We start from the raw sequence: 22,914 nt of genomic DNA on the forward strand, positions 1-22,914 counted from the left end.
GTGCTGGACTTGGCTCATCACTGCGGCACAGCCCAGGCCCTCACCTCAGGTATATAGTCGTTTGCTTTCTCTGGCCTAGCCACAAATCTCGGGTATTGGGATCTTTGATGTCGGGGTGATATACTATAGTCCTGTAAGATCTAGACAGCTTTTGGGATACCGGCGGTAGGGGGCTGAGAAGCTGAGGTGTCAGAGAACGAAACGATGGGGCAAAACGACGGCCTCCAAAGGGACATCTTCATGCACGCCAGCAAAGCAAGACCAATGACGATGCTTCCAGTATGCGCAGTTGACGCCAACCGCTTGGGGCCAACGTCAGCAGAATGCCCGATGTGCGGGGTCGTCGACCTTTGGAAACAGCAACAATCGAACCTACCGAGTTTTGCACTACGCTTCTCAACAATCACTCGGGGCAAGTAATTCTTGTCTATGTCTGAGAGCTTATCCTGGTTTCAGCTACTGATTTGTTGAGCCTACTAGTTCCATCCGTCTCCCGCGCACCTGCTCGGTTTTTCCCGCTGTCGAATAGTTATACGGGCAGACAACAGATTCCTTTTTGACTGCAAAGGCCTAAGGCATATTCGTGTTTCCACCGCTAAACACGTGAGGCAGCCAAAGAAGCCTCGCAAAACCTTGCATGACCCATTCTCCATGCTACGAGAGCTGAGCTCGGCGGTTTTTCGATAATGCGCCTCCTGGAACGCAATAATACCGGCGATATCAGTTTGACGGGTGACATTCCCGACGACCAGGTCCCACCGTATGCCATACTTTCGCACACATGGGGCGACGAAGAGGTCAGCTTTGAGGATGTAACGGACGGTACATGCAAGAACAAAAGAGGCTACTCTAAGATCCAGTTTTGCGGAGACCAAGCCGGGCGTGATGGACTGAAATTCTTCTGGATCGACACATGCTGCATCAACAAATCCGACTGCGATGAGTTTCAGGAGGCTCTCAACTCCATGTTCCGATGGTACCGCAATGCGGCCAAATGCTATGTCTATCTCACAGACGTCTCAACCTACCAACAGGACGCCGACAGCAATCCCGGTTGGGAATTGGCTTTTCGGAAATCCAGATGGTTCACTCGTGGGTGGACCCTCCAAGAGCTTATTGCGCCAACAGTTGTTGAATTCTTCTCCGAAGACCGCAAGCGCCTAGGAGATAAGAATTCTCTCGCACAGCATATTCACAACACAACTGGCATTCCTCTACGAGCTCTCCAAGCCAACAAATTGTCCGATTTCAGCTTTGAAGTACGCATGTCGTGGATTAAACACCGCAGCACGACGCGCGAAGAAGACAGGGCTTACTGTTTATTCGGCATCTTTAACGTACAAATGCGGCTTCTATACGGCGAAGGAGAAGAAAGAGCATTTGAGCGGCTGCGAGAGGAAATTAGCAAGCATGATCGCTGTCTGTCCAGTCTGCATTCTACCGACCCGCGCCTTGACAAGAAGCGCATCGAGGAGGCAAAGGGTGGGTTGCTTGATGACGCCTACCGCTGGGTTTTCGACACCCCCGACTTCCGCGGTTGGCATGACCAGTCAGAGAGCCGCCTTCTCTGGATTAAAGGAGATCCCGGCAAGGGCAAGACCATGTTGCTCTGCGGCATCATCAACGAGCTGGAGGGTGCCATTGTTGCAGACGGGCACCGTCGCAACTTGGCCTATTTCTTCTGCCAAGCTACCGACTCGCGCATCAATAACGCCATTGCCGTGTTACGCGGCTTGATCTACCTTCTTGCCCACCAGCAGCCACGTCTCATCCCCCACATACGTAAATACACGGATAAGGCTAAATCGCTCTCTGACGCAAATGCGTGGTTCGTCCTCTCGGATATTTTGGGGGGGATGCTAGGAGACCCGAACTTGAAGCCAACCTACCTGGTTATCGACGCTCTGGACGAATGCATAGGTGACTTGCCAAGACTTCTTAAATTTATCATCGGGATGTCATCTACGTTTCCTTGTGTCAAGTGGGTCGTCTCTAGTCGCAACTGGCCGAACATCGAGGAGAGCCTAGAAGCCGCGGAAAAGAAGATAAGACTCAGTCTTGAGTTGAACGAAGAGTCTATCTCCTCCGCTGTCAGCACATATATTCAGCATAAGATGGATGAACTAGCGCGGCTAAAGAGGTACAACGATAGAACAAAGAACGCTGTTCAACACCACTTGACCTGCAACGCAAACGACACATTCCTCTGGGTGGCTTTGGTCTGTCAAGAACTTACGAATGTTTCACGATCGAGGGTTCTCACCAAGTTAAACACGTTTCCACCTGGTCTTAATTCTCTCTACGAACGAATGATAGATCAGGTTCGCCGCTCGGATGAGCCAGATCTCTGCAAACAAGTTCTGGCGGTCCTCTCCATTACTTACCGGCCTATCACGATACAAGAGCTAGCGGTCTTCGTGGATATACCCGAGGGCATCTCCGACGAACTGGAATTCATGACAGAGATAGTAGGACTCTGCGGCTCTTTTTTGACCCTTCGAGAAACCACCATCTATTTCGTCCACCAATCCGCAAAGGATTTCTTGCTGAGAGAAGCAGGTCATGGGGTTTTTCCTTCCGGGATAAAAGACATACACCATGCCGTCTTCTTGCGATCGCTACACGTTATGTCCGGAACATTACGACGCGACATATACAGCCTTGGCGCTCCGGGATCTTCCATCGACGACGCCAAGCTACCCGATCCAGACCCGCTGGCCGCACTATGCTATGCTTGTATCTACTGGGTTGATCATCTCTGTAACTGGCAGGCGAGCGACGATAGCAAGCACCTAGATATTTTCCAAGATGGTGGTATTGTCGATGGCTTTCTGAGACAGCATTACCTCCACTGGCTTGAAGCACTTTCACTTTGTAAGAGCATGCCGCAGGGGGTACTTTCAATGGCAAACCTCGAAAGCATTCTTCAGGTGGGCTCTACCCAGTAATAGTATCATGTCATTAAGTGGTTCTAACAGGAGATTAGCACAGGTCGATTACGTCTCAATTACCAAGCGTTGTCGCTGATATGCGTCGATTCGCGTTATACTGGAGATGGGTTGTTGAGAATTATCCTCTTCAGGTATACGCTTCGGCACTTGTGTTTAGCCCCGCCCGAAGTATAATAAGAGGCTTATTTAGGCAGGAAGAACGGAAGTGGATTACTTCGGGGCCAATTGTAGAGGATAATTGGAATGCGTGCCGGCAGACGCTCGAGGGGCATGACGGTTCGGTCACGTCGGTAGCGATCTCGCCCGATTCGAAGTGGGTTGCGTCAGGATCAGACGACAACACTATCAAGATCTGGGATGCGGCCACGGGGTCATGTACGCAGACGCTCGAGGGGCATGGCAATACGGTCAGGTCGGTAGCGATCTCGCCCGATTCGAAGTGGGTTGCCTCAGGATCAGACGACAAGACCATCAAGATCTGGGATGCGGCTACGGGGTCATGTACGCAGACGCTCGCGGGGCATGGCCGTTCCGTCGACTCGGTAGCGATCTCGCCCGATTTGAAGTGGGTTGCGTCAGGCTCATACGACAACACCATCAAGATCTGGGATGCGGCTACGGGGTCATGTATGCAGACGCTCGAGGGGCATGGCGATACAGTCACGTCGGTAGCGATCTCGCCCGATTTGAAGTGGGTTGCCTCAGGATCAGTCGACAAGACCATCAAGATCTGGGATGCGGCTACGGGGTCATGTACGCAGACGCTCGCGGGGCATGGCCGTTCCGTCGACTCGGTAGCGATCTCGCCCGATTTGAAGTGGGTTGCGTCAGGATCACACGACAACACCATCAAGATCTGGGATGCGGCGACGGGGTCATGTACGCAGACGCTCGAGGGCCATCGCTATTCCGTCACGTCGGTAGCGATCTCGCCCGATTCGAAGTGGGTTGCGTCAGGATCACACGACTACACCATCAAGATCTGGGATGCGGCTACGGGGTCATGTACGCAGACGCGCGAAGGGCATCGCGATTCTGTTCAGTCGGTAGCGTCTTCCCTTAACTCGACGCCGATTGTATCCGGATCAGATAATGCCAACCCCCCATGCTATGGAATAGACTCAGACAACAGGTGGATTACGAGGGGCTTAGAAAACTGGCTATGGTTGCCTCCGGAATATCTGTCAGAATGTTTAGCTGTAGCGGCATTAACGGTTGCTATTGGCTGTTCTTCGGGGCGCGTCCTAATTACGACGTTCACGACAGACAGCTAAGCTGATCTCTCTTTCTATCTCTCTCTCCATTTGTTCTATCATAGCGTGACACAGGAGGGGTCTGGGGGTCTCCATTAATATATAGCCCATTATAATAGTCTAAATCCTTATAGATCCCGCCTCTTTCATAAATTCGAGTATCCTGTTTCGTCCTGAAGACAGGTAGCTCTATAACATTTTGTAGATACGTTATAAAGTTATGGCCCACTCGAATAATTCGAGATCGAGTTAGTTGGCCTAACGTAACTTTAAGCGTTACATAAAGCTTTATTCGGTCGTGCGGAGCAAAGTTCTTACGTTTAATAATACTCTTTCAACTAAATCACGAGGTAATTATATCTCAAGGAGATAGCACAGAGGTCATCACATATTTCTTGGACTACGCTACTTGGAGAAAGAAAGCTAAGCGCCAGACCAGTGCCATGACGTTCAGCCCCATGTTGGGGGGTCAAAGATATACTCTGTGGAACGTATGAAGTCATTCCTTCACACATGGGCGACGTGGCCTTTCAGGGAAGTTTTTCAAAAAAGGTGATCAAGATGACAGTTCCTCCTTTGATGACGGAGTATGGCTCATGCGAGGACATCATAAAATCTTCGTAACTGCCCAGCCGACATCATTTGACTTGCTAGAGCTACCCAACATTGACGAGCTAACACAGAGAACTGCCGGGTATAAGATTAGCCATCCTAATACCAAGTGCATCAGAAGCGCCATAGCTTATGGAGCTGCCAACTACCACACACCCACTCCAACTGGAGGGCAACCACGGGGTCTGACGAAGAGGCTGGCGAAGGCCCAGACTAGGAACCTCAGGATAGTGTCCGGAGCATACAAGGCTACACCAATCAGAAACTTGGAAACCGAAAACCTGGGTGCCACCACTGGACCTATACCTCAACGAGAGACCGGCAGACTTTGAAGTCCGGCTACAGAACTTGTCCTTGCACAGTGGGCAAGGACCAGATGCATCAAAGCACCCACCAGGGCAGCTCGTCCAAGAAGCGTGCAATAGGATATACCGACGCTTCCAAAAACGGAGGCAGGCCGAAGACCCATCCACCCGCAGGAACCCACGGTCAATGAGAGAGCTGTCATCACCATCAATCAGTGGATCAGCCAGCATTAGAGCCAAAGTAAGAGCTAAAGTGCGAGCCAGGGAGAGACACAGGGAGAGAGCCGAGGAAAGACCCCAGTACCCACGACAGAAGCAGCACTCTACCAAGCATGGGAAAACCGTTGGATGCAGGTCGAGGGCCGACCTGCCAGAATAGCGGATGAAGGACCACCAGAAATATTTTTCACAGACGAAACCCTGAAGAGACACAAGGATTTAACCAAAGCCCAGAGCTCTCTACTACTCCAGGCTCGTACAGGAGCAATAGGTCTACGGGACTTCCTATTCAAGCGGCAAGTCCCAGGCCTAGCCACTCCCCATTGTACTTACGGAGAAGGTCGTGAAACAGTCGAGCACCTCGTTATATGGTGCCTAGTACCACCGAAGCCTAGAACCTGGCCAATAAATACTATCCGCACGCACCGAGATTTTAGCCTCGTACTATAAGGTATAGGGTCTCGCAACCGAAGGCTGTTAGGAAAGGTTCTGGGCTGGCTGATGGATTCCGGCCGCTTGATGGAATACAGCTTAGCGGGAAACCTGGAATTTGAGCAGGAGGATATATTGATAGGGGAGGACGAGGTGGAAGCGGCGGCCGGAGCGGAAGTCGAGGACAACTAGTGCTCAAGGCCTTGTTGGGACCTTTCCTTATTTTGCAACTATCTGGCTTTTTCAACAACTGTTTCCTATTTGTTACCGATGTAGGTTTTTCACCAGGCTCCAGGCACGGTTTTTTCCTATATAAATAGCATCAGCAGGACGGACACACTCTTTTTAGGGTAGAACGGAGTAGGAATAATAGTAAATATGAAACGGAACTGTAGTTAAGACAAGCCGTACGTTGGTTTATATGACGATTCAACTAACGTGCGTGATAAGCGAGCCGACCGGATAAGCGAGCCGACCACTTTTTATAAGATACGCGTTCTTCTCCTTTGACAACAATTTCCTCCACCACCAAAAATGGATTCTTCTTCAAATGAAGCCAAGGTTATTTTGGCTATCGAAGCTCTTAAAAACAAACCTTCTTGAAGCCTTCGGGCTGCAGCCAAGCCTTATTCTATACCTTATGGTACCCTCCGCGACCGGTATAATGGCCGACCTGCAAGACACGATATTCCAGCCAACTCGCGCAAACTCACGGATTTGGAAGAGAAAACGATTGTTCAATATATAATTGAGCTATCTGCACGTGCATTCCATCCCCGGCTTTCGCACGTAGAAGATATGGCCTTGTGCCGTACGACCCAGAGAGGGTGATATCTAAGCTAGATGTGCGCATTCGGACTCCAACACCCCCAGCCTCGAGCCCAACCACGGCACTACCTTGGGTCTCTCAAACGCCACACAACCCTCGGGAGGCTACCTCACAGTCAGCGCTTATTAAAACTCGAATTTCCAACCATCAAGGCAGCTCTCCAACCTCAATACTAGCCGCTGTAGACCAATTTACTAAGGGAGCAATGGGTATAATGCACGAGGTGGCTCTTCTCCGTGCAGAGGTCTCTTCGCTACGCAAGGCCAATGAGGAGCTTAGTAAGAGACGGAGAGCCAAAAAAACACGTGTGCGGCTTGGAGGGTCACTTACTATACAAGAGGGACAGGATCTACTGAATCAGAAGGCTGTGGGTGAGCAGGTAGCCCAGGAAATACGACAAAGAGGTGGCGGTACAGGGGGGTCTCGTACGAAGATTCGGTGCTGTAGCGTGTGCGGTAAGCCAGGCCATAATGCACGTACATGCCAGGAGGCTGCAGAATCATCTGATTCATCTGTTTCCGATTCAGTTATAGTTATTTCCTAGTGTTGTGGTTGTGTAATTGAGGATAGCTGTGGTAGGGTGGTAGAAAGTGCGGCGCTCGCTTGTCTGCGGTGCTCGCTTATCACGCACGTTATCGCAACTTGGAAAAATGCTACGTGTACTTGGCAGACGTCTTCAAGCAGCCAGAAGATAGCCAGAGCGGCTTTCAGTCGTGGCATCTGGAATTCCGCCGCAGTCGATGGTTCACTCGAGGGTGGACACTTCAAGAGTTCCCCCCCCCGCGATGTGTTGAGTTCTTCTCGTCCGAGGGAACTCGACTCGGAGACAAAATGACACTGGAACAGCTTATCCATGAGATCACAGGCGTCCCTCACCGAGTTCTACGCGGAGCAAGCCTAGCCGACACCAGCGTCGCCGAAAGACTTTCATGGATCGAGAACAGAAGCACCACCCGGAAAGAAGACAAGGCGTATTGTCTTCTGGGCATCTTCAACATCTTCATGCCGCTCATGTATGGGGAAGGGGACCATGCATTTTTGCGTTTGAAAGAAGCGATAGACAAGAGATATGCAGCAATGGATGAAATCATTGCCACGATTCCTGTTGCCGCGGAGGCAGTCTTCAACTCGCGCAATAATCAACATGAACCATGTCTTCCCAATACTCGATGCGAAGTGCTTGGAGAGATCGCACAATGGGTTGAGAGCGATGACAACAAATACATCTACTGGCTCAACGGGATGGCAGATGTGGGAAAGTCTACTGTTGCTCGAACAGTTGCTCAGGCTTTTCACGAAAAGGGTGTATTAGGGGTAAGCTTCTTCTTCTCCAGATTAAATGGGGTCAGCGATGCCAGCAAATTCATAACCACCATCGCTGTACAGTTAGCGACCAGTGTACCGGCCACAAAACATCATATCGTTGCCGCCATCAAGGAACAAAACGGCATAGCGGAGCAATCCATTCACGCCCAGTGGCAGCGACTCATCATTGGCCCGCTCTCTAAGATCCACAGAGAGTCTTTACCATCAGTAATTGTGCTTGTAGCAGACGCTTTGGATGAGTGTGAGAGCGAGAGAGACATCCGCGTGCTTCTCAGGGTTTTGGTTACCACCCGATCGTTCAACAAGACTCGGCTGCGAATATTCCTTACCAGCCGGCCAGAAATCGCCATCCGACATAGTCTGGTGAAGATTCCAGATGCAGAGCGCAAGATCTTCGTCCTCCATGGGATCTCGATTGAAATTGTCAACCGAGACTTGAGCCGATACTTCGAAAGCAACTTCGAAACAATTCGAGAGGAGCGCGGCCTCGACGAGGACTGGCCTGGCAAGCGCATCATAGATCGTCTGGTTGAGATTTCGTGCGGCTTGTCATCTGGGCCTCCACAGCTTGTCGCTTCATTCGAGATGGGAAACGCCTTACAATGAGAAGAGTCAACCTGCTGCTCAAAGGCCATCGTGATGGCACAGGCCCCGACCAGCAACTGGACAAGATTTACATTGCAGTGATTCAAGACGCCATCTACCAGAGCTACGATGATGACGAGCGACAGGAGGTTTACAATATACTGAAAACGGTCCTCGGCAGCATTATTCTTCTTTTTTCCCCGCTTTCCATGGGTTCCCTATCGAATCTTCTCAGGATGCCCCTCAGCGAGATCAAGGAGACATTGGCGGATCTGCATACAATCTTCCAAATACCCAGCGAGCCATCCCAGCCAATACGTCTTCACCACCCGACATTTCGCGACTTTCTGGTTGATAACAATCGGTCCGGGGAACTGGGGTTCACAGTTGACGAACGAGGGACGCGTTTGGAGCTTGCCAAGGGGTGTTTGCGGCTCATGTCGAAGATGTTGAAAAGGGACATTTGTGGAATCGGCTCTCCAGGTATACATTTGAGGGATGTTCACGCGGATAGGGTGAGACAATGCATTCCCGAAGAACTACAATACGCCTGTCTTCACTGGGCTCGGCATTACCAACACAGTGGAGAATCACTTTGCGACAATGATGAAGTCCATCACTTCCTTCAAGAGCATTTTGTTCACTGGGCCGAGGCCATTTGCCTGATGCGAAAGAGCGATGAAATGGGTGCCATCATACGACTCTACCACTCCATTATTGAGGTAAGTGTGAACTTCTATTTTACTCACAATCCCAAAGAGGGCCAGGAGGTACTAAGAGAAACACTCCAGCCTACCAGGAATTCGCTTCAGCTGCCGTTCGTTAAAGACGCGCGGCGATTTCTCGTTGCCTTCCAAAGCATCATCAAGCAAGCACCACTCCAAATCTACTGCGCAGCCCTTTCATTTGTCCAGCCGGCCAACCAACTCAAACAAAACTTCAGGGGTTAAGTCCATCACTGGATCAAAGACCTCTGGGTGGCCCCGCCTGATGTCCCCAAAGTCAAAGACGAGTTCAACTACGTCAATGACCTGGCATTCACACCAGACGGCAAGCAGATAGCCTCGGGTTCCAATACAGAAGTAGCGAGATTGTGGGATGTGGCCTCCAAAGCGCAGCTTTGGAAGTTTGAGGGGCCAACCGACAAGGTGAGCTCTGTGGCCATTTCCCCTGACGGTACCTTGATCCCTGCAGGATCAGACGACTTCAGTGTCAAGGTTTGGGACATGAACACCAGGGCGATGCTTCAGTCTTTCAACAAACCCCACTCCCGTTGGGTCAACTCCGTGGTTTTTTCCCCTAATGGCAAGGTCTTGGCCTCCGGGTCCATGGATGAGACTGTTGCATTTTGGGACATCACCACCGCAACGGGAAGGGAACTCAAAAGGATCGACAACCATGCGAGCTGTGTCAACACCGCTGCTTTTTCGCCCGACGGGTCATTGATTGCGACTGGATCGGTTGACCAAACTATAAGGCTGTGGAATACTTTCAGTGATTCAGAAGAGCTGCATGCGTTACTAGAGAGCCACATGGGCTGTGTCAACTCTGTCAGGTTCTCGCCGAACGGAAGGCGCATTGTATCTGGCTATGACGATACGACAGTTAAAATTTGGGACATTGCTGCTGGGGCTGAGATGGTTACAATGATGGGACACACTAAAAGGGTTATGGCTGTGACGTACTCACTTGACTCTCGGCTCGTAGTGTCAGGCTCTGAAGACATGACAATCCGGGTCTGGGATGCAAGCAGCGGCAGTTCATTGCACACGCTATCCGGGCATACAAGCGGTGTCAATGCGGTGGTGGTTTCCCCTGTTGGCACCATCCTCGCATCGGGATCTTTCAACGACGACGTCTTTCTCTGGGACGCGAATGACTTTTCGCCCCGTGGTGAATTGGAAGATTTCAATTCAGTGGTTGATATCAATTCTGGCTCTGCGGGAGGCATACCGACAAACAACAATAGCTCCACCTCAATTGCCACAACCCTGATCAACGATGAAAGAGGTCACTCAAACTCTGTCACGTTCGTTGGCCTTTCAGCAGATGGTCACTCCATCAATTCGGGCTCTCAGGACGGGCTGATCAAATTATGGCGCAGGGACGGCGGAAATAACCTCGTGCTCAAGGGACACTCTTCCCGTATCAACCACGCCGTGTTCTCACCAGACGGCCGTCTCCTTGCATCTGCTTCAGCCGATGGAACCGTTAGATTATGGAAGCTCGAAACAGGATCAAGCCTACACACCTTTTCAGGACATTCTGATGAAGTGTTAAACGTCATCTTCTCCCCGGACGGCAAACACCTAGCTTCTCGCTCTGTCGACTCTACAGCTATTCTGTGGGATCCTAGAAGCGGAAATATGCTCGCCATTCTCACCGGAAATCAGGGCACAGTGACGGACATCGCTTTCTCCCTCGACCGCCGCTTCTTTTCAACATGCTCAACAGACGCGACGATCACCGTCTGGGACACCATGTCGCACACGCGCCACGCGATCCTCACAGGCCACACCGACAGAGTGAATTCCATCTCCTTCTCTCACGCAACCGGCAACCTTCTCGTTTCCTCCTCCGCCAACACTACTATCCGCATCTGGAACTGGCAAGAATCCACCACCCCGATCTCAACCATCAAAGCCAAAGCCGCCACGACCTCAGCCTGCTTCTCCCCGGACAATAACCTGATATGCTTCTCCTCAGAGGATGGAATAGTCGAGCTCTGGGACTGGGAGGCTGTGACAAGGGGAGTATCTCGGCTTGGAACAGGTAGTTCAACTCAGTATAATAATCTGTTATGGCCTCAAGGTCCTTGCCCCTTGCCATTTGGGTAGGAAAGGCAAGGCCTACTTATAGTCCTCCGGATCCCCAGGACCGTTCTGAGCTCCCTGGTCCTCGAACCTGTCTTATCTGTCTGCCTTGGCCGGGCACCTCCTTCGGCGTCCTGGCCACTGATTCCACCAGTAATAGGTACATATGATTCCTGTCCTGCAGTCTTCTTGCAGCTCGTATGGGTCCTCAGTCCCTCCTGCCCAACCAACCCGTATCGGCACCCTGGTTCTGCCTTCGTGGTGGTCGCCGTGATGCCTCCGCTGAGCCCCGGTGGGCTCAGTTGGTTGCCGGCCCCAGATATTCTGATCCTGGGCATATCGTTGGGCTATTGTTGGTTGGAGTGTGTACTGTCTAGGGGCACTGAGTCGTGGGCCCGTGTGACAGAGGCACAATCCCCGCGAGGCTCCATCGCGAGAGACACCACAGTCCGGAGCATATCATTCTCCCCCAACGGCAGAGACATCCTGACTGATAGGGGCATTTTGGACAGCAACAGCTTCTCTCTCTCTTCGGGTCCGTTCACCCAACACTCATTTTCTGGGTCAAAAAGTCCCGCACCAAAGCACACATTGTTTGCCGGTCAGGACTGGCTGAAGCGAGACATGGAGAACTTCATCTGGCTCCCGGACGACTACCGGGCCACGGCGGTGGCTGGACGTGAAGGGACAGTTGTGATGGGTCATTCCTCAGGGGCTCTTTCAGTTATATCGGTGTAGGATTTGGTATTGGTGTTTGGAGCCTTGTTTTCCTGATATCTAGCTACTCAGTCAACTTACTCTTGCTGTTTGACGACTTTACCTTCCTCAATAATGCATCCTCCAAAGTCAAACTCCTCCCCAATCCCGTGCCCCTATTGTGGGGTCATAAAGTGGGTCTTTACCCCTGAGCCAGGTGTCCGATCAAAACAAAGCTTTGTTTATCAACTTCGGTAAATATGGTATCAATGAGACGGATAGCTCTTGCGCATAGGAAATAGAACTATCCGGTTTCAGTATACGTATTTGAAGCTGAGGTAAGAAAACAGAAACGCAGAACGCTTAACCACGCGGCAGAGGGTCTCTCGGATTTGGTTCGTCAATCAAGTGAACTTCGCCGGGGGTGATGAGTCCATCTGCTCCGATTGAGTGAATGATACCCGTTACCTATGGCAAACTCGGCAGTCGGGCTGGTTTAGAGAGGCGTTTAATGTGGATGTGGGTGTTTTGGGGCGGCGCTGGGCGGTTTGGGGGTTCATCTTTCGTTAGGATTTTAAAAAGTTGTAAGTAGGTAGTGAGATGATGAAGTGACGAAGCAGAAAGAGTTGAGCACAGGAAGGTTCAAAAGATGTTGTAGCAAAAATAAAAGAACGTTGGATGCTACAGATACGGCACTGTGGAGCCCTGTGGGGAAGACTGCCGCAAATAAAACGCAAAAATGAATTGATGAGAGTGGGATTCGAACCCACGCCCTTTCGGACCACGGAATCCTGGAGGATGTTGGTTAAGGAGAACCTTAACGTGGCGCCTTAGACCGCTCGGCCATCTCACCGTATGATTTGTTGAAGTGCATGCCTGGACACATCATAAAACAGTAGAACGCCTTAGTGTAACAAAAGTCATCACTACCTGGGACCAACCGCCTGGGCATTCAAGGCGGCCCGTAGTTCGCAACATAATAACATTCCGTCTCCCCCTTTCCACACATGATCCAATACCCTTTCCCAAAATTCTGACACGATAACGTCCGGTCACGCCGCCCAGGTTCAAGTTCTAATTCCTTCCCGACCCCTCCTGACAAATCCCGCCACCACCTCATCCAGGGCATCGTCCCCCGTCGGACACACTTGCCCGGGATTTCCGTTGGGGGTAGGGCTCCAAGTGCATAATAGAAGATATCTGAGAAGGCGACACGGGCATTCTCCAAATGAGGCAGGCCTAGAATCCCCTTGTCGATTACCCTCAAGACTTTTTCAATCTCGAGTGAGGTCCGCCGGTCGGGAAGGAGGTTGCTCTGTAGACAAAGCCACACGTTCCTCAACCCGGGCATTCGGGTAGCAAGCTGGTCCATCATTACCGCTAAGCCGTCGAGTCGGTGGTCGAAAGAGGCGAGTTCCCTTCCGCGGCCGTGTTTCGAGCAGAAAAGGTTGTTTATCTTGCTCGAGTAGAGGTCCCAGATTAGTTCGACGGTGGTGATACTGCATAGTTTTTTCGGGGTGATGATGTAGGGTAGGCGGCGGACCATGAGGTCGCTGGAGATGTGGAAGAGGTTTTGTTGGTACAGAATGGGGGAGGTTTCGAGGTAGGCTTGCTTGCAGGAGAGCATGAACCCGAGGATGCCGAGGAGGCAGGTTTGGGGTGTGTGCTGGTGGGTGTTGGTGTCGGTGAGGTCGGGGTCGAAGGGCTGGTAGAGGCAGTCATCGTCCCAGGGGGAGATGCGGGAGGAGAGGGAGGATTGGTTGGTGTGTTGGGGGTGGTGGTGGAGGTAGAGGAGGCGGTGGCACAAGGAGGTGGAGTAGTGCCATCGGGTTGGGCGGGTGTGATCGGTTTGTTTGGTGGTGCGGGTGATGCCTGCGGTGGGCGTGCCGGTGTTTTCGGAGCCGGGGACGATACGCCAGCGTTCTTTGGGGCGGAGGATGTGGTGCGGGCAGAACTTGGGGTTCGTGGCGAGCTCGGAGGGGGTGGGGTATCCTTTGTCGACTTGCCATGTATTGTGCTTGATCTCGCTGTGGTAGACGAGTTCTTTCCAGTAGGTTTCATCTGCCCCTTTTGGTGGCTTTTCCATATATCGGTTGCTGTTAGGAGGCGTGGTGTTGGAGCATTCGCACCGTGATTTTGGCCTTTTCGGGGCTGCGGGTGGCGGGCGGAAGTGCTCTTCAGCGTATTCCAACTCGGCGTGGAGGTGGATGGCGTTGTGGCCGAAAGCTTCCAGCAAGATCTGTTGGCGGATTTCGGCCGGGAGTTGCTGGAAGAATGGGCTGTTGGCAGTGGCTGAAGGACAGGGTGGCGTGAGACATGGGTCAGCAGGTTCGGGATTCTCGAAATCCAGAGTTGATGTAGATGCAGCTTCCTTCTTCAGGAAGGGCCAGTTTAACCGTGAACCGAACATGTCGTCAAAACAAAACTGAGATGATGGTGGGAGTTGATGAAGCGAGGTTGAAAGAGAGTTGAAATTAGACGTTCCGAGAGGAGATAGTGCCACGTGACTACACCCAAAGAGTCTTGTTGTCGACAGGGGTCCGAGCGGGCTGAGGACGACTCCAAGAGACAAAACAAAACTTGCCATTAAGGTGCTATCAAAATACCAAACACCCTTTCATTCCCAAAAACTCGCTAGAAAATTCCCAAAACAATAACGCCGTCATCATGCTTCTTTACCGCACCATCAAGGTGGACCCATCCTCCATCCCCTCAACTACGCCCCCTGAAGCCTCCTCCTCTGCCCATTCCCCGAAGTCCCCTGAACCAAATCATAAACCACCTTCCCCACCTCCAACCCAACCCTCACCGTCTCCCCCGTCACAAACGCAACCGGAATCCATGCCAGTGCCGCCGTCACGATCCCTTCCTCCCCGGAAAGCCACCCCAAATACGTATTCTTCGCGCTTTCCATCGCCACCTTGGGCGCCTTCTCGAGCTCCTGCTCCAGCCACAGGCTCGCCTCCTTCTGCTGCTCCTCCCTCAGCTGGCTCACCCAGTCATTCGTCCTGTCTAGCTCCCCTTGCACCCAGTGGGGAGTCCGGTCCAGTTCGCCCGCGACCCATTTTGACGTGCCGGTTTGGTGCTCCTCGTGGATTTGGGTGACTTGCTCGTTGACGTGGGACTTGGTCGGTACGGGAGGTGATGGTTGCTGTGAGGCCGCTGAATGCACCGCCGGCGCTGCCGGCGGAGCGGGATTGTTTGGAGGGTTTGTGTTTTACGAGGGTGGTGCCGGAGGAGGTGATGGTTGCTGAGGGGGGATGCGGGGAGTGAGAGCGTCGGGAGGATGTTGGGGGGTGGGGCCCGCGGGAGTGGGACTTGGGTACCAGCGAATTTGCCGGTGGTGGTTGGGGGTTCTTTTTGGATGATCGGGAGGAGGAGATGAAGGAGGGCATGCTTTATCTCTTCTATTTCCCCCTCCAGCGAGCTGTACCTCGATCTCGAAGGCAAAAGTCTGTTCCGCCATGGAACCATCTCCATCATTACGATATTACTTCATCCGGAGGGATTAATTGGACTTGTCGACGTTGAACTCGTGGAAAACGCGTCTCGGACCGGTGACAAGACATATCTCAGTGGCTTGGAAAAGGCTATTCGACTCGATCTCAAATTGGAGTTTGCCGATCTCAACCGTTGGACTAGGATCAACAAGGAGATAACAGGCCTGATTTCTTCTGGCATTTTTGCAGTTTGACCACTGGAGGCCAAAACAGTTCAGTACTGCATCAATAGCGTTATCCACCTCCCCTCCTTATACGGTACGTACCTCATGAAGATCAGACTTCAGTGGTTAGCAAAGGTGAAGGAGCAGAGCTCTCGGCGGGTCGATGAGGCTCATGGTCTTGGGTATGACCCTTAATCGCCTATGAAGGCACGGAGGCCACGGGGATCAGAGATAGACCAGGCCCATTTGACTTTGGATGAGCAGTTTTGACAGAGAGATGTTCGGATCTGACGACGAGGATTACCCCGATTATGCTGAAGATGACGAGCGCACAAGCTGCAGGGATACCGTTGATGATATAGATTACTATTTGTATTACTCTAACTGATTTGACAAAAGGTCTCAGGTTTCGTTTGCAGAGGATGGCCGGAGTGGCCGTTGGAATCAAATATGAGGTGTCCAGTAGCTCTAATCTAGCGTTTTTGTTCGGTGTTTCTTCGTCTCTCGCCCTGGTTCTGCAACCTGAGAGTTCCTCCACCAGCACCTCTCTGTATCACCCCAGCGCTTCTCGTCAAACAATCATTTGCACTGTAAGCATGCTAATGACTGCACCCGCCTGCCAAACGCAGCGGCAAGCAACTAGCCTTTCCACGTTTGCAATCTATCTTACCCGATCGAGCTTTAGAAGCCTTTGGCACCGTCGCCATCACAATCATGGTGGTGACCGCCCAGATCGTCAACTCCACAAACAAGGCTGAGTGAGATCTCCACCCCCGCGAAACCCACCCACTGCCCCAATGACCCGCCGCGCTTGTGCGCCTCCACTGCCTGCTTACTTTGACTTCACTCAAGTCCCTACATTCCCATCAGCACGACAGCTCATCGCTAATGATTCCAACGTTACAGGCAGCCACCGCCAGAATAAAAGCTGTCTTCAATCATTGGTATTGCAATTGATCGCATTATATACACCCATCTCATCGCCCTCTACGTCATAACAGGACTCCGCTACTCCCCATCGACCGACTGCACCCATTCCGACATGAGATCCTCATAATCCTCCGGCCCATACGGCTCTGTTGCCTCTTTTAACCACCCCGCCTTCCGATGAACTTTCAAACCCATATCCCCCACCATCAAATCCAAGTACGGCACCGCGTCAAACACAAAGTCCGGCAGCAGCGCGCCCTTCCCGGCCGGATACCTCCATTTGCCAAACCGAGCATGCAGTACTGTCTCGTGCTGAACCTCTTCCAGCGTCTTGGCCCTCCCTTCCCGATCCCTCTTCCCATCAACCGGCGGAATCGTCCTCACAGGCAGCTGGTCAGCAAAATACGCCGAGATCCACAACCCCTGGATATGCGCCATGATCATGGTGCTGAAGTTCATGCAGATACCCGCAAAGGCGATGTCTCTTGTCTGCATGAACCTTGCTGAGGGTGGCACCATAAACCGGTACAGCGTCCATGGGGTCAGAGGAGTCGAAGGGTTGATCTTGTCTGTCGTTGACAGACCCTTTGTTCCAAGGAGTGGCTTCAGGTTAGGGTTTTGAACTGGCTGATCCTTCAATCGCGGAAATTTACCGAGAATTTCCTTGTCAGCCCGTTCGACGGCTTCCTTGGTGAACAGCTTTGCCTTGCTTGGTGTGTGAGGCAGCCCAATGTCTAGGTCAATTCCCTCGGGGAGAAACTTGACCGGTGGTACGTGCTTCCAGCCAGTCACACAGCACAGGGCATCAGCCGGAAGGTCTGTACCGTTGGATAGGTGGACCGTTTTGTGGGACAGGCCGGTGATGTCTGCAATGTGAACTTTGACGGTGCCTTTGGTCAAAAGGTCCCAGAAGCTGGTGGGGTAGTTGTAGATGGAAAAGGACGAAGCGGTGAACATGGGGTGGCTCCAGGGCTTGATCTTCTTGAGCTCGGGGTGGGAGTCGTATTTGTTGAGCGTGATGACGTCGTTGCCGAGGACGGACCAGAAGACGTTCGTCATGGCGCGGCCGAGGGCGGTGCCGTGGTAGAAGTTGCGGAGCGTGTTGTACCCGTCGGCGAAGCCCCAGATGCAAGGGCTGAACCAGGTGAGCATGCGGGTGTCTGGGGGTTGCGGCGTTAGTACGTTAATGCACAAGAGGGGTGTGGTTGGTCGAAGACACATACTGACCAGCTTCTCTAGCCACTTTTTCAATGGTGTCACGTAGGGTGGTGCCATCCACACAGCACCATGGCCGCTTTCTCGGATCACCCAGTCCACGTGGATACCCTTCTTACCGTACGCATAGACTGCATCCCAAGCCGATTTACTCCCACCGAAAACCGTCACCTTATGAGTGGTTTCGAGGGTATCGACATGCTGAAGGAAATCAGCACCATGGAATAAAGGCGCGCTAAACTCCTCTTGTCCATCAATATGAGGCAAAAACGGCTCAGAAGTCAACCCGGTAGCGACAATGAGCTTCTTTGCAAAGATCCTGCTCGTCTCGTCGTCATGCGCTACTGTCAGGGTCCAACCACCGTCCAGTCCATCCTGGTGTTCAGCAGTCACAACCTTATGACGGAAGCGGATTTTATCCGCGATGCCAAACTTCTCAGCATAGGCTTTCAGGTACTCGTGCACGACAACGCCTGGGATGTGGTCTCCAGGCTTCACACCGAATTGCTCGGTGGTCATCGGAAAGTCAGGGAACTGATATGTCCCAAGCATGTTGTTTGTTCGGAGCTCGGGGTAGAGCCGGCTATTGGCCCAGACACCGCCGACGCTCTCTTTGTCGTCGAGTAGGGCGAGAGTCTTGCCATTGTTGAGCTGGTGGTAGGTCTTTGCAGCGGAGAGTCCGGCGATGCCTATGCAATGCAGTTAGTTCCGGGTTGCGACACGCAGGGCGGGTGGTGGCATACCTGCGCCGATGACCACGAGGTCGAGGGTTTCCATGGCGGAGGATCTGAGTTGCCCGTTGAGGTACTCGGTGAAGGACGGTGGGTGTTTGCTTCGAAGGATGTTCCTTGAGCGCAGCAATGGTTGGAGGTGTGACCTCTTTGACCCTCGGACAACTCGGGCCCTGAATGCAGGTACGTCCGTTCCAAGTCAAAAAGGAAGGTTTCTTACTGTCTCAACGGTGGGTATATGCAGTGCCGTGATCTGATTATGGCAATCTCAAGTTGAAGCCCTTCTTCATTGCTGACCCCGCTCACTGAAGATTTCTTTTTTTTCAGGAACAAAATCACCGAGGGGCACGCTGCTGATGTGTGATCAAGGGAGTTGGTCCCGCGGTCTCGGCACATGCCCTTGAATTGGGACATATGTCCCCTGTTCTTTTATCAGGAGGGTTGCAGTCGGATCCCAGATGGGATGCCAGGCAAAGAACCAAACTGCATGTTCGGCCGTGCTTACAATGCATCCGATAGGCAGAGGCGAAACTCTCTTCCATATTCACCTTGTCGATTTTCCATTCTGACCAACGAGAGGCATTAGAGAACGTGGGGAAGCTGACTGTGTCGCGCTGAGGGGCTTGATGCCAAGGCCAACATTCCATTGAGCTGTGAACCGCTTTATGCCTGAACCTGGCTGCGATCGGCGGGGTGCAACCCCCCTTTTTTGAGGTTGTTTCAGGGGTTCATCTTGGTTGTTCCTTGGGCCTGGCCAGACTTTGAGTCTTGTAGTTTGTGAGGGATACATTATCATGGTGTGGGGATGCTATCAAGGTGCGTACAGTAAAGGTTGTCATGAGCTGCCAAAATGCATTGTCAGCTTGCTGCGGAGATTTCTTGAGGCTGGAACCAATAGCCTTCTCGTCGCATTCGATAGCGCATGTGGTGTAACAACTGGGAGGTTCTTGGGGGAGGGGGGGGTTGGGGGTCAGCAATGGAGAGTTGCCATATCATTGCAGGTGAGCAAACACATCATAAAGTAATGCATGGTCTCTCGCTGTGCTACCGTTGAAACCTATATCGCCCCTTCAGGACTCTAGGGATTATCAAGGACAGCAAAACTTTGGCATCAAGGCCACCGTGCCAGCATCAGACACATGGAGAATCCTGTCAGGGCAATGATGACGTGCATCACTGACTGCTTTCAGTCCAACACCCACCATCCAGTAAATTCTTCCTTTCTTTTTACGTGGGGGGCTAACGGCGGCGGGCGTTGTGTGGGGTGTTTTACGACATTCTACACAAAGAGTGACGAAATTGGCGATGAAATCTGAAGAAAAGCAAAAGGAAGATGCCGGTCAATGTCATAGCAGACAAAGAAAGACCTGAGCGGTCCGTCCGTCCACAAGCACGTGGGTTTTAGATCTCTTCATGATCAAGTCAAAGAAATGCTCTTCCCTTCGGTGCTGCCGATGAAGAGTACTGTACCTTTCCGTCCCCACGTGGCCGTTCGGCTCAACCCGTTGTGTTGAAGATACCCCTCTCAACACTTCAGCAGTTGCTCCATGGAGATATTCTCGCTCGATTTTAATCCCCTCCCGGTGCAATACCTCCGTCGGCCTACCTTCCCATCCCAACCCGGAGCCTTGTCGGAGATTTTCTTTTTCTTCAACGGCACACTGCAGCCACTGGTTCGCTCAGCTGAGCGGGTTTGCTGCTGTGAAACCGGATCACTTTACCACGTGCAGCCAGGACGAACATATTTAATGTTATAACCAAGGGAAACTTGCATGCGCCCGAAGAGAAAAGGGAATTGCTTTTTCTTTTCTTGGTGGTGTTTCTACCCGTCAACGTGATCTGCGGTGACGAGTTTCACAAACGGTTGGCAGCAGGAGGGGAGAGGGGATTGCCAGTAGTCAGCCAATGCAACGGGCCCCCTTTTTTTGGATTGCCAGGGGGTTTGGGGTGGTCAGCAGTGGATTGATAAGGTTAGATTTCGGGGGGAGGGGGGTGGGGTGGGCTTATTGTAATTAGGTAGATATGCTGCTTGCCTGATGCTGTCCTACGGGGTGGGAGCTGTATACACTTCGCTCCTCTGGCCGCCCGCGCTTTGTTTCTCCTGTGGCTTCTTGTGTTCCTATCGGAGGTATGGTGGGCAAGGACGGGGTGGTATCTTCCTACATTCGCTCCCTTTAAGAAGAGGACGCCTCGGGTACCTTAATCTGCTTTTGCTTTTCCGAGCTGGGGCGACCTGCTGGAAGTTTCTTTATCGTTCTGGACTTTGTTGTATTTTTAACTTGTGGGCTTCTGTCTGGCGGGTGGTGTTGATGAGGTCATCTTTTCTTCATGAAGGTTAAAAAGACGGAATCTGCCGTTTTTTATCTCTCCTTCGAGGTCGTAGCGGCCTTATTGGGAAATATTGCACGCCCCCTTTCCTTCCCACGTGGGCCAAAATCGATATACCGACCTTACCTACCGAGCGCTTTGACGGACAGTGGTGCCAGATTCACCATGGAGGCGTTTATTATTGAAGCGTTTACCTTGTTGGGAGTTGCGTTGGTGGTTGTTGGGATGAGGACGTATGTTAGGTTGACGACTGTGGGGATTAAGGGGTTTCAGGCGGATGATTATTTAATGTTGGTTGCTGCAGTGAGTTTGTTCTTCTTGATGTGATGATGGGAATGGGGAGAGTTGGGGACTGATCACCTGTGTTGTGGGATAGGGCGCGTATACCGTGGAAACATATCTTGCGTACTCGGTGGGTGCGTTATGGAAGGGGTTGGCGAATAATGCGATGACGGATGAGCAGAGACGTCTGCTTGATCCGAACAGTGAGGAGTTTAGGTTGAGGTATGTTCTGACTACATCACGACCTGCTGGAGTGTGGTAGCTCATGATTGGACTGCAGGGTCAACGGGTCTAAAACTCAGGTTGCTGGGTGGTCGACGTACACATTTCTTCTGTGGACGATCAAGGCGGCGATATGCACCTTCTATCTTCGCCTGACGGTGGGTGACAGACCAGCCACTGTATCACCACGATGACTGCTTGCTGATACCGGCGTAGGAAGGGTTGGAATATCGCAAGCGCATCTTCACGGGCTTCGTGTTGATCTTCACTACCTGGGTTGCCGTCCTCCTGTCAATATTGCTGGGCTGCCGTCCTCTCGAGAGAAACTGGCAAATCTATCCAGATCCCGGCAGCAAGTTTTCAATCTGTTGTACTCAAAACACCGAATGCTAACGCCATGTCAGATCACTGTCAACCGGCCATCTCCAACATTGACATCTTTGTAACTCTTGGGTTGAATGTCTCCACAGACATTTACCTCATGAGTATTCCCATACCCATGCTATGGCGTGCTACCATGAGACCGATGAAAAAAGTTGGGCTCATTGTGCTGTTCTCTGGTGGAGCGTTTGTGACGGTGGCAGGAGTATTGCGATGTATCCTGATTGTTACAGTGAGTTATACAGAATGTCAGTGCAAAAAAAGAGACAGTAACTAACCTGGGGTGTTGCAGGATCCCATCAACGGCGCTCAACAAGCAGGTTCCTGGGCCGTCCGGGAGACGTTTGTGGCTGTGGTGACTTCCAATCTTCCCATGTGTGTTCCCCTAATTAACAGATGGGGTCGACCAATTTTGGGAAGCCTAAAGTCCCTCAAGTCAACAACGGGTAGGATGACACGTTCTGGCCGTTCAGATCCGAAGCATGGAGCGTTCAGGCTTGAGGATAAGAACCCGAGACGTGGAATGGGGCCGAGGAGTGTCAATCCTATTACTGAGCTTACGATATCCGAGACGGAGCTGGCTGAGATTCAGCACCAGGAGTATTTTTGGAATCCCAATAAGGGTCGTCACGACCCAGAGAGCGGACTGGATGGTGAGGGTACGAGCCCAGGTGGGTTGATCTGGAAGCAGACATCCCTCCAAGTGTCGGAGTCGAGAAATTACCATGGTGATGGTGTGGATGAGATTGACTTTGGGGATTATTATCTTGTGGAGCAAGCAAAGAAGAGCGCCGAGATCATGGCCACTTCGCCGACTGGAAGGAGTTGGAAGACTTCGAATAGCAACCGCCAGGATCGACAATCGCCGTGAATAGCAGCATGATGTCGACACTGCCGTGAATACTGAGGAAGTGGGGTTCATGTTTATTGTGGTCATTCCACAATAGAGGGACAATAGTGAATAGAGCGCACTAAAAAGTGCATTGTCGAGCTGCCAGTATTGGGCCGTGGTCACAACAATGGCAGGAGCGCTGGGGAAGCCCACCCACCTTTTTCTTAAGACTTGCTTGGATTTCTCCTTTGAGCTTTTTTTCTCTTGCACTTGACATCACGATATCCCAGCAAACCTCATTTTGAACG

General features: G+C 51.9%; 5 protein-coding genes and 1 non-coding gene across 6 annotated transcripts; 4 read left to right on the forward strand and 2 right to left on the reverse strand.

Annotated features, from left to right (window-relative positions):
• Window positions 1–686: 686 nt before the first annotated feature.
• HNWD-pc8 (HNWD NOD-like receptor pc8) lies at window positions 687–4,225 on the forward strand (the record flags this gene model as incomplete). Its single annotated transcript, XM_062884159.1, has 2 exons — window positions 687–2,930; window positions 2,987–4,225. The coding sequence occupies 2 exons, from the start codon at window positions 687–689 to the stop codon at window positions 4,223–4,225; spliced, it is 3,483 nt and encodes a 1,160-aa protein (XP_062740982.1).
• An 8,541-nt stretch (window positions 4,226–12,766) lies between these two features.
• Window positions 12,767–12,874, forward strand: QC762_0098570. Its single transcript has one exon. It is a non-coding gene; the product is annotated as a tRNA-Leu (tRNA).
• A 1,863-nt stretch (window positions 12,875–14,737) lies between these two features.
• QC762_0098580 (uncharacterized protein) lies at window positions 14,738–15,416 on the reverse strand (the record flags this gene model as incomplete). The annotated part of the gene is given in 2 exon segments (XM_062884160.1): window positions 14,738–15,183; window positions 15,194–15,416. 2 exon segments carry the CDS (start codon window positions 15,414–15,416, stop codon window positions 14,738–14,740), a joined length of 669 nt encoding a protein of 222 aa, XP_062740983.1.
• A 1,083-nt stretch (window positions 15,417–16,499) lies between these two features.
• QC762_607570 (uncharacterized protein) lies at window positions 16,500–19,866 on the reverse strand. The gene is made up of 3 exons (XM_062892440.1): window positions 18,574–19,866; window positions 17,839–18,519; window positions 16,500–17,775 (listed from the first exon to the last, which is right to left on the reverse strand). The coding sequence occupies exons 1-3, from the start codon at window positions 18,605–18,607 to the stop codon at window positions 16,694–16,696; spliced, it is 1,797 nt and encodes a 598-aa protein (XP_062740984.1). The 5' UTR covers window positions 18,608–19,866; the 3' UTR covers window positions 16,500–16,693.
• A 707-nt stretch (window positions 19,867–20,573) lies between these two features.
• Window positions 20,574–21,433, forward strand: QC762_0098600 (uncharacterized protein; the record flags this gene model as incomplete). Its single annotated transcript, XM_062884161.1, has 2 exons — window positions 20,574–21,192; window positions 21,266–21,433. Exons 1-2 carry the CDS (start codon window positions 20,890–20,892, stop codon window positions 21,431–21,433), a joined length of 471 nt encoding a protein of 156 aa, XP_062740985.1. The 5' UTR covers window positions 20,574–20,889.
• A 357-nt stretch (window positions 21,434–21,790) lies between these two features.
• Window positions 21,791–22,645, forward strand: QC762_0098610 (uncharacterized protein; the record flags this gene model as incomplete). Its single annotated transcript, XM_062884162.1, has 2 exons — window positions 21,791–22,006; window positions 22,067–22,645. 2 exons carry the CDS (start codon window positions 21,791–21,793, stop codon window positions 22,643–22,645), a joined length of 795 nt encoding a protein of 264 aa, XP_062740986.1.
• Window positions 22,646–22,914: the final 269 nt, after the last annotated feature.

The sequence above is a fragment of the Podospora pseudocomata genome, chromosome 6 (assembly GCF_035222375.1).
Source record: "Podospora pseudocomata strain CBS 415.72m chromosome 6, whole genome shotgun sequence".
Classification (NCBI taxonomy): domain Eukaryota; kingdom Fungi; phylum Ascomycota; class Sordariomycetes; order Sordariales; family Podosporaceae; genus Podospora; species Podospora pseudocomata.

Excerpts from the sequence above, each read along its gene's own strand:
- QC762_607570 (XM_062892440.1), bottom strand. The coding sequence starts at position 18,607 with ATGGAAACCCTCGACCTCGTGGTCATCGGCGCAG. Across the intron at positions 18,520-18,573 it reads CCTCGTGGTCATCGGCGCAG|GCATCGCCGGACTCTCCGCT; the intron begins GTATGCCACCAC and ends TGCATTGCATAG. Across the intron at positions 17,776-17,838 it reads GTGGCTAGAGAAGCTGGTCA|ACACCCGCATGCTCACCTGG; the intron begins GTATGTGTCTTC and ends CGCAACCCCCAG.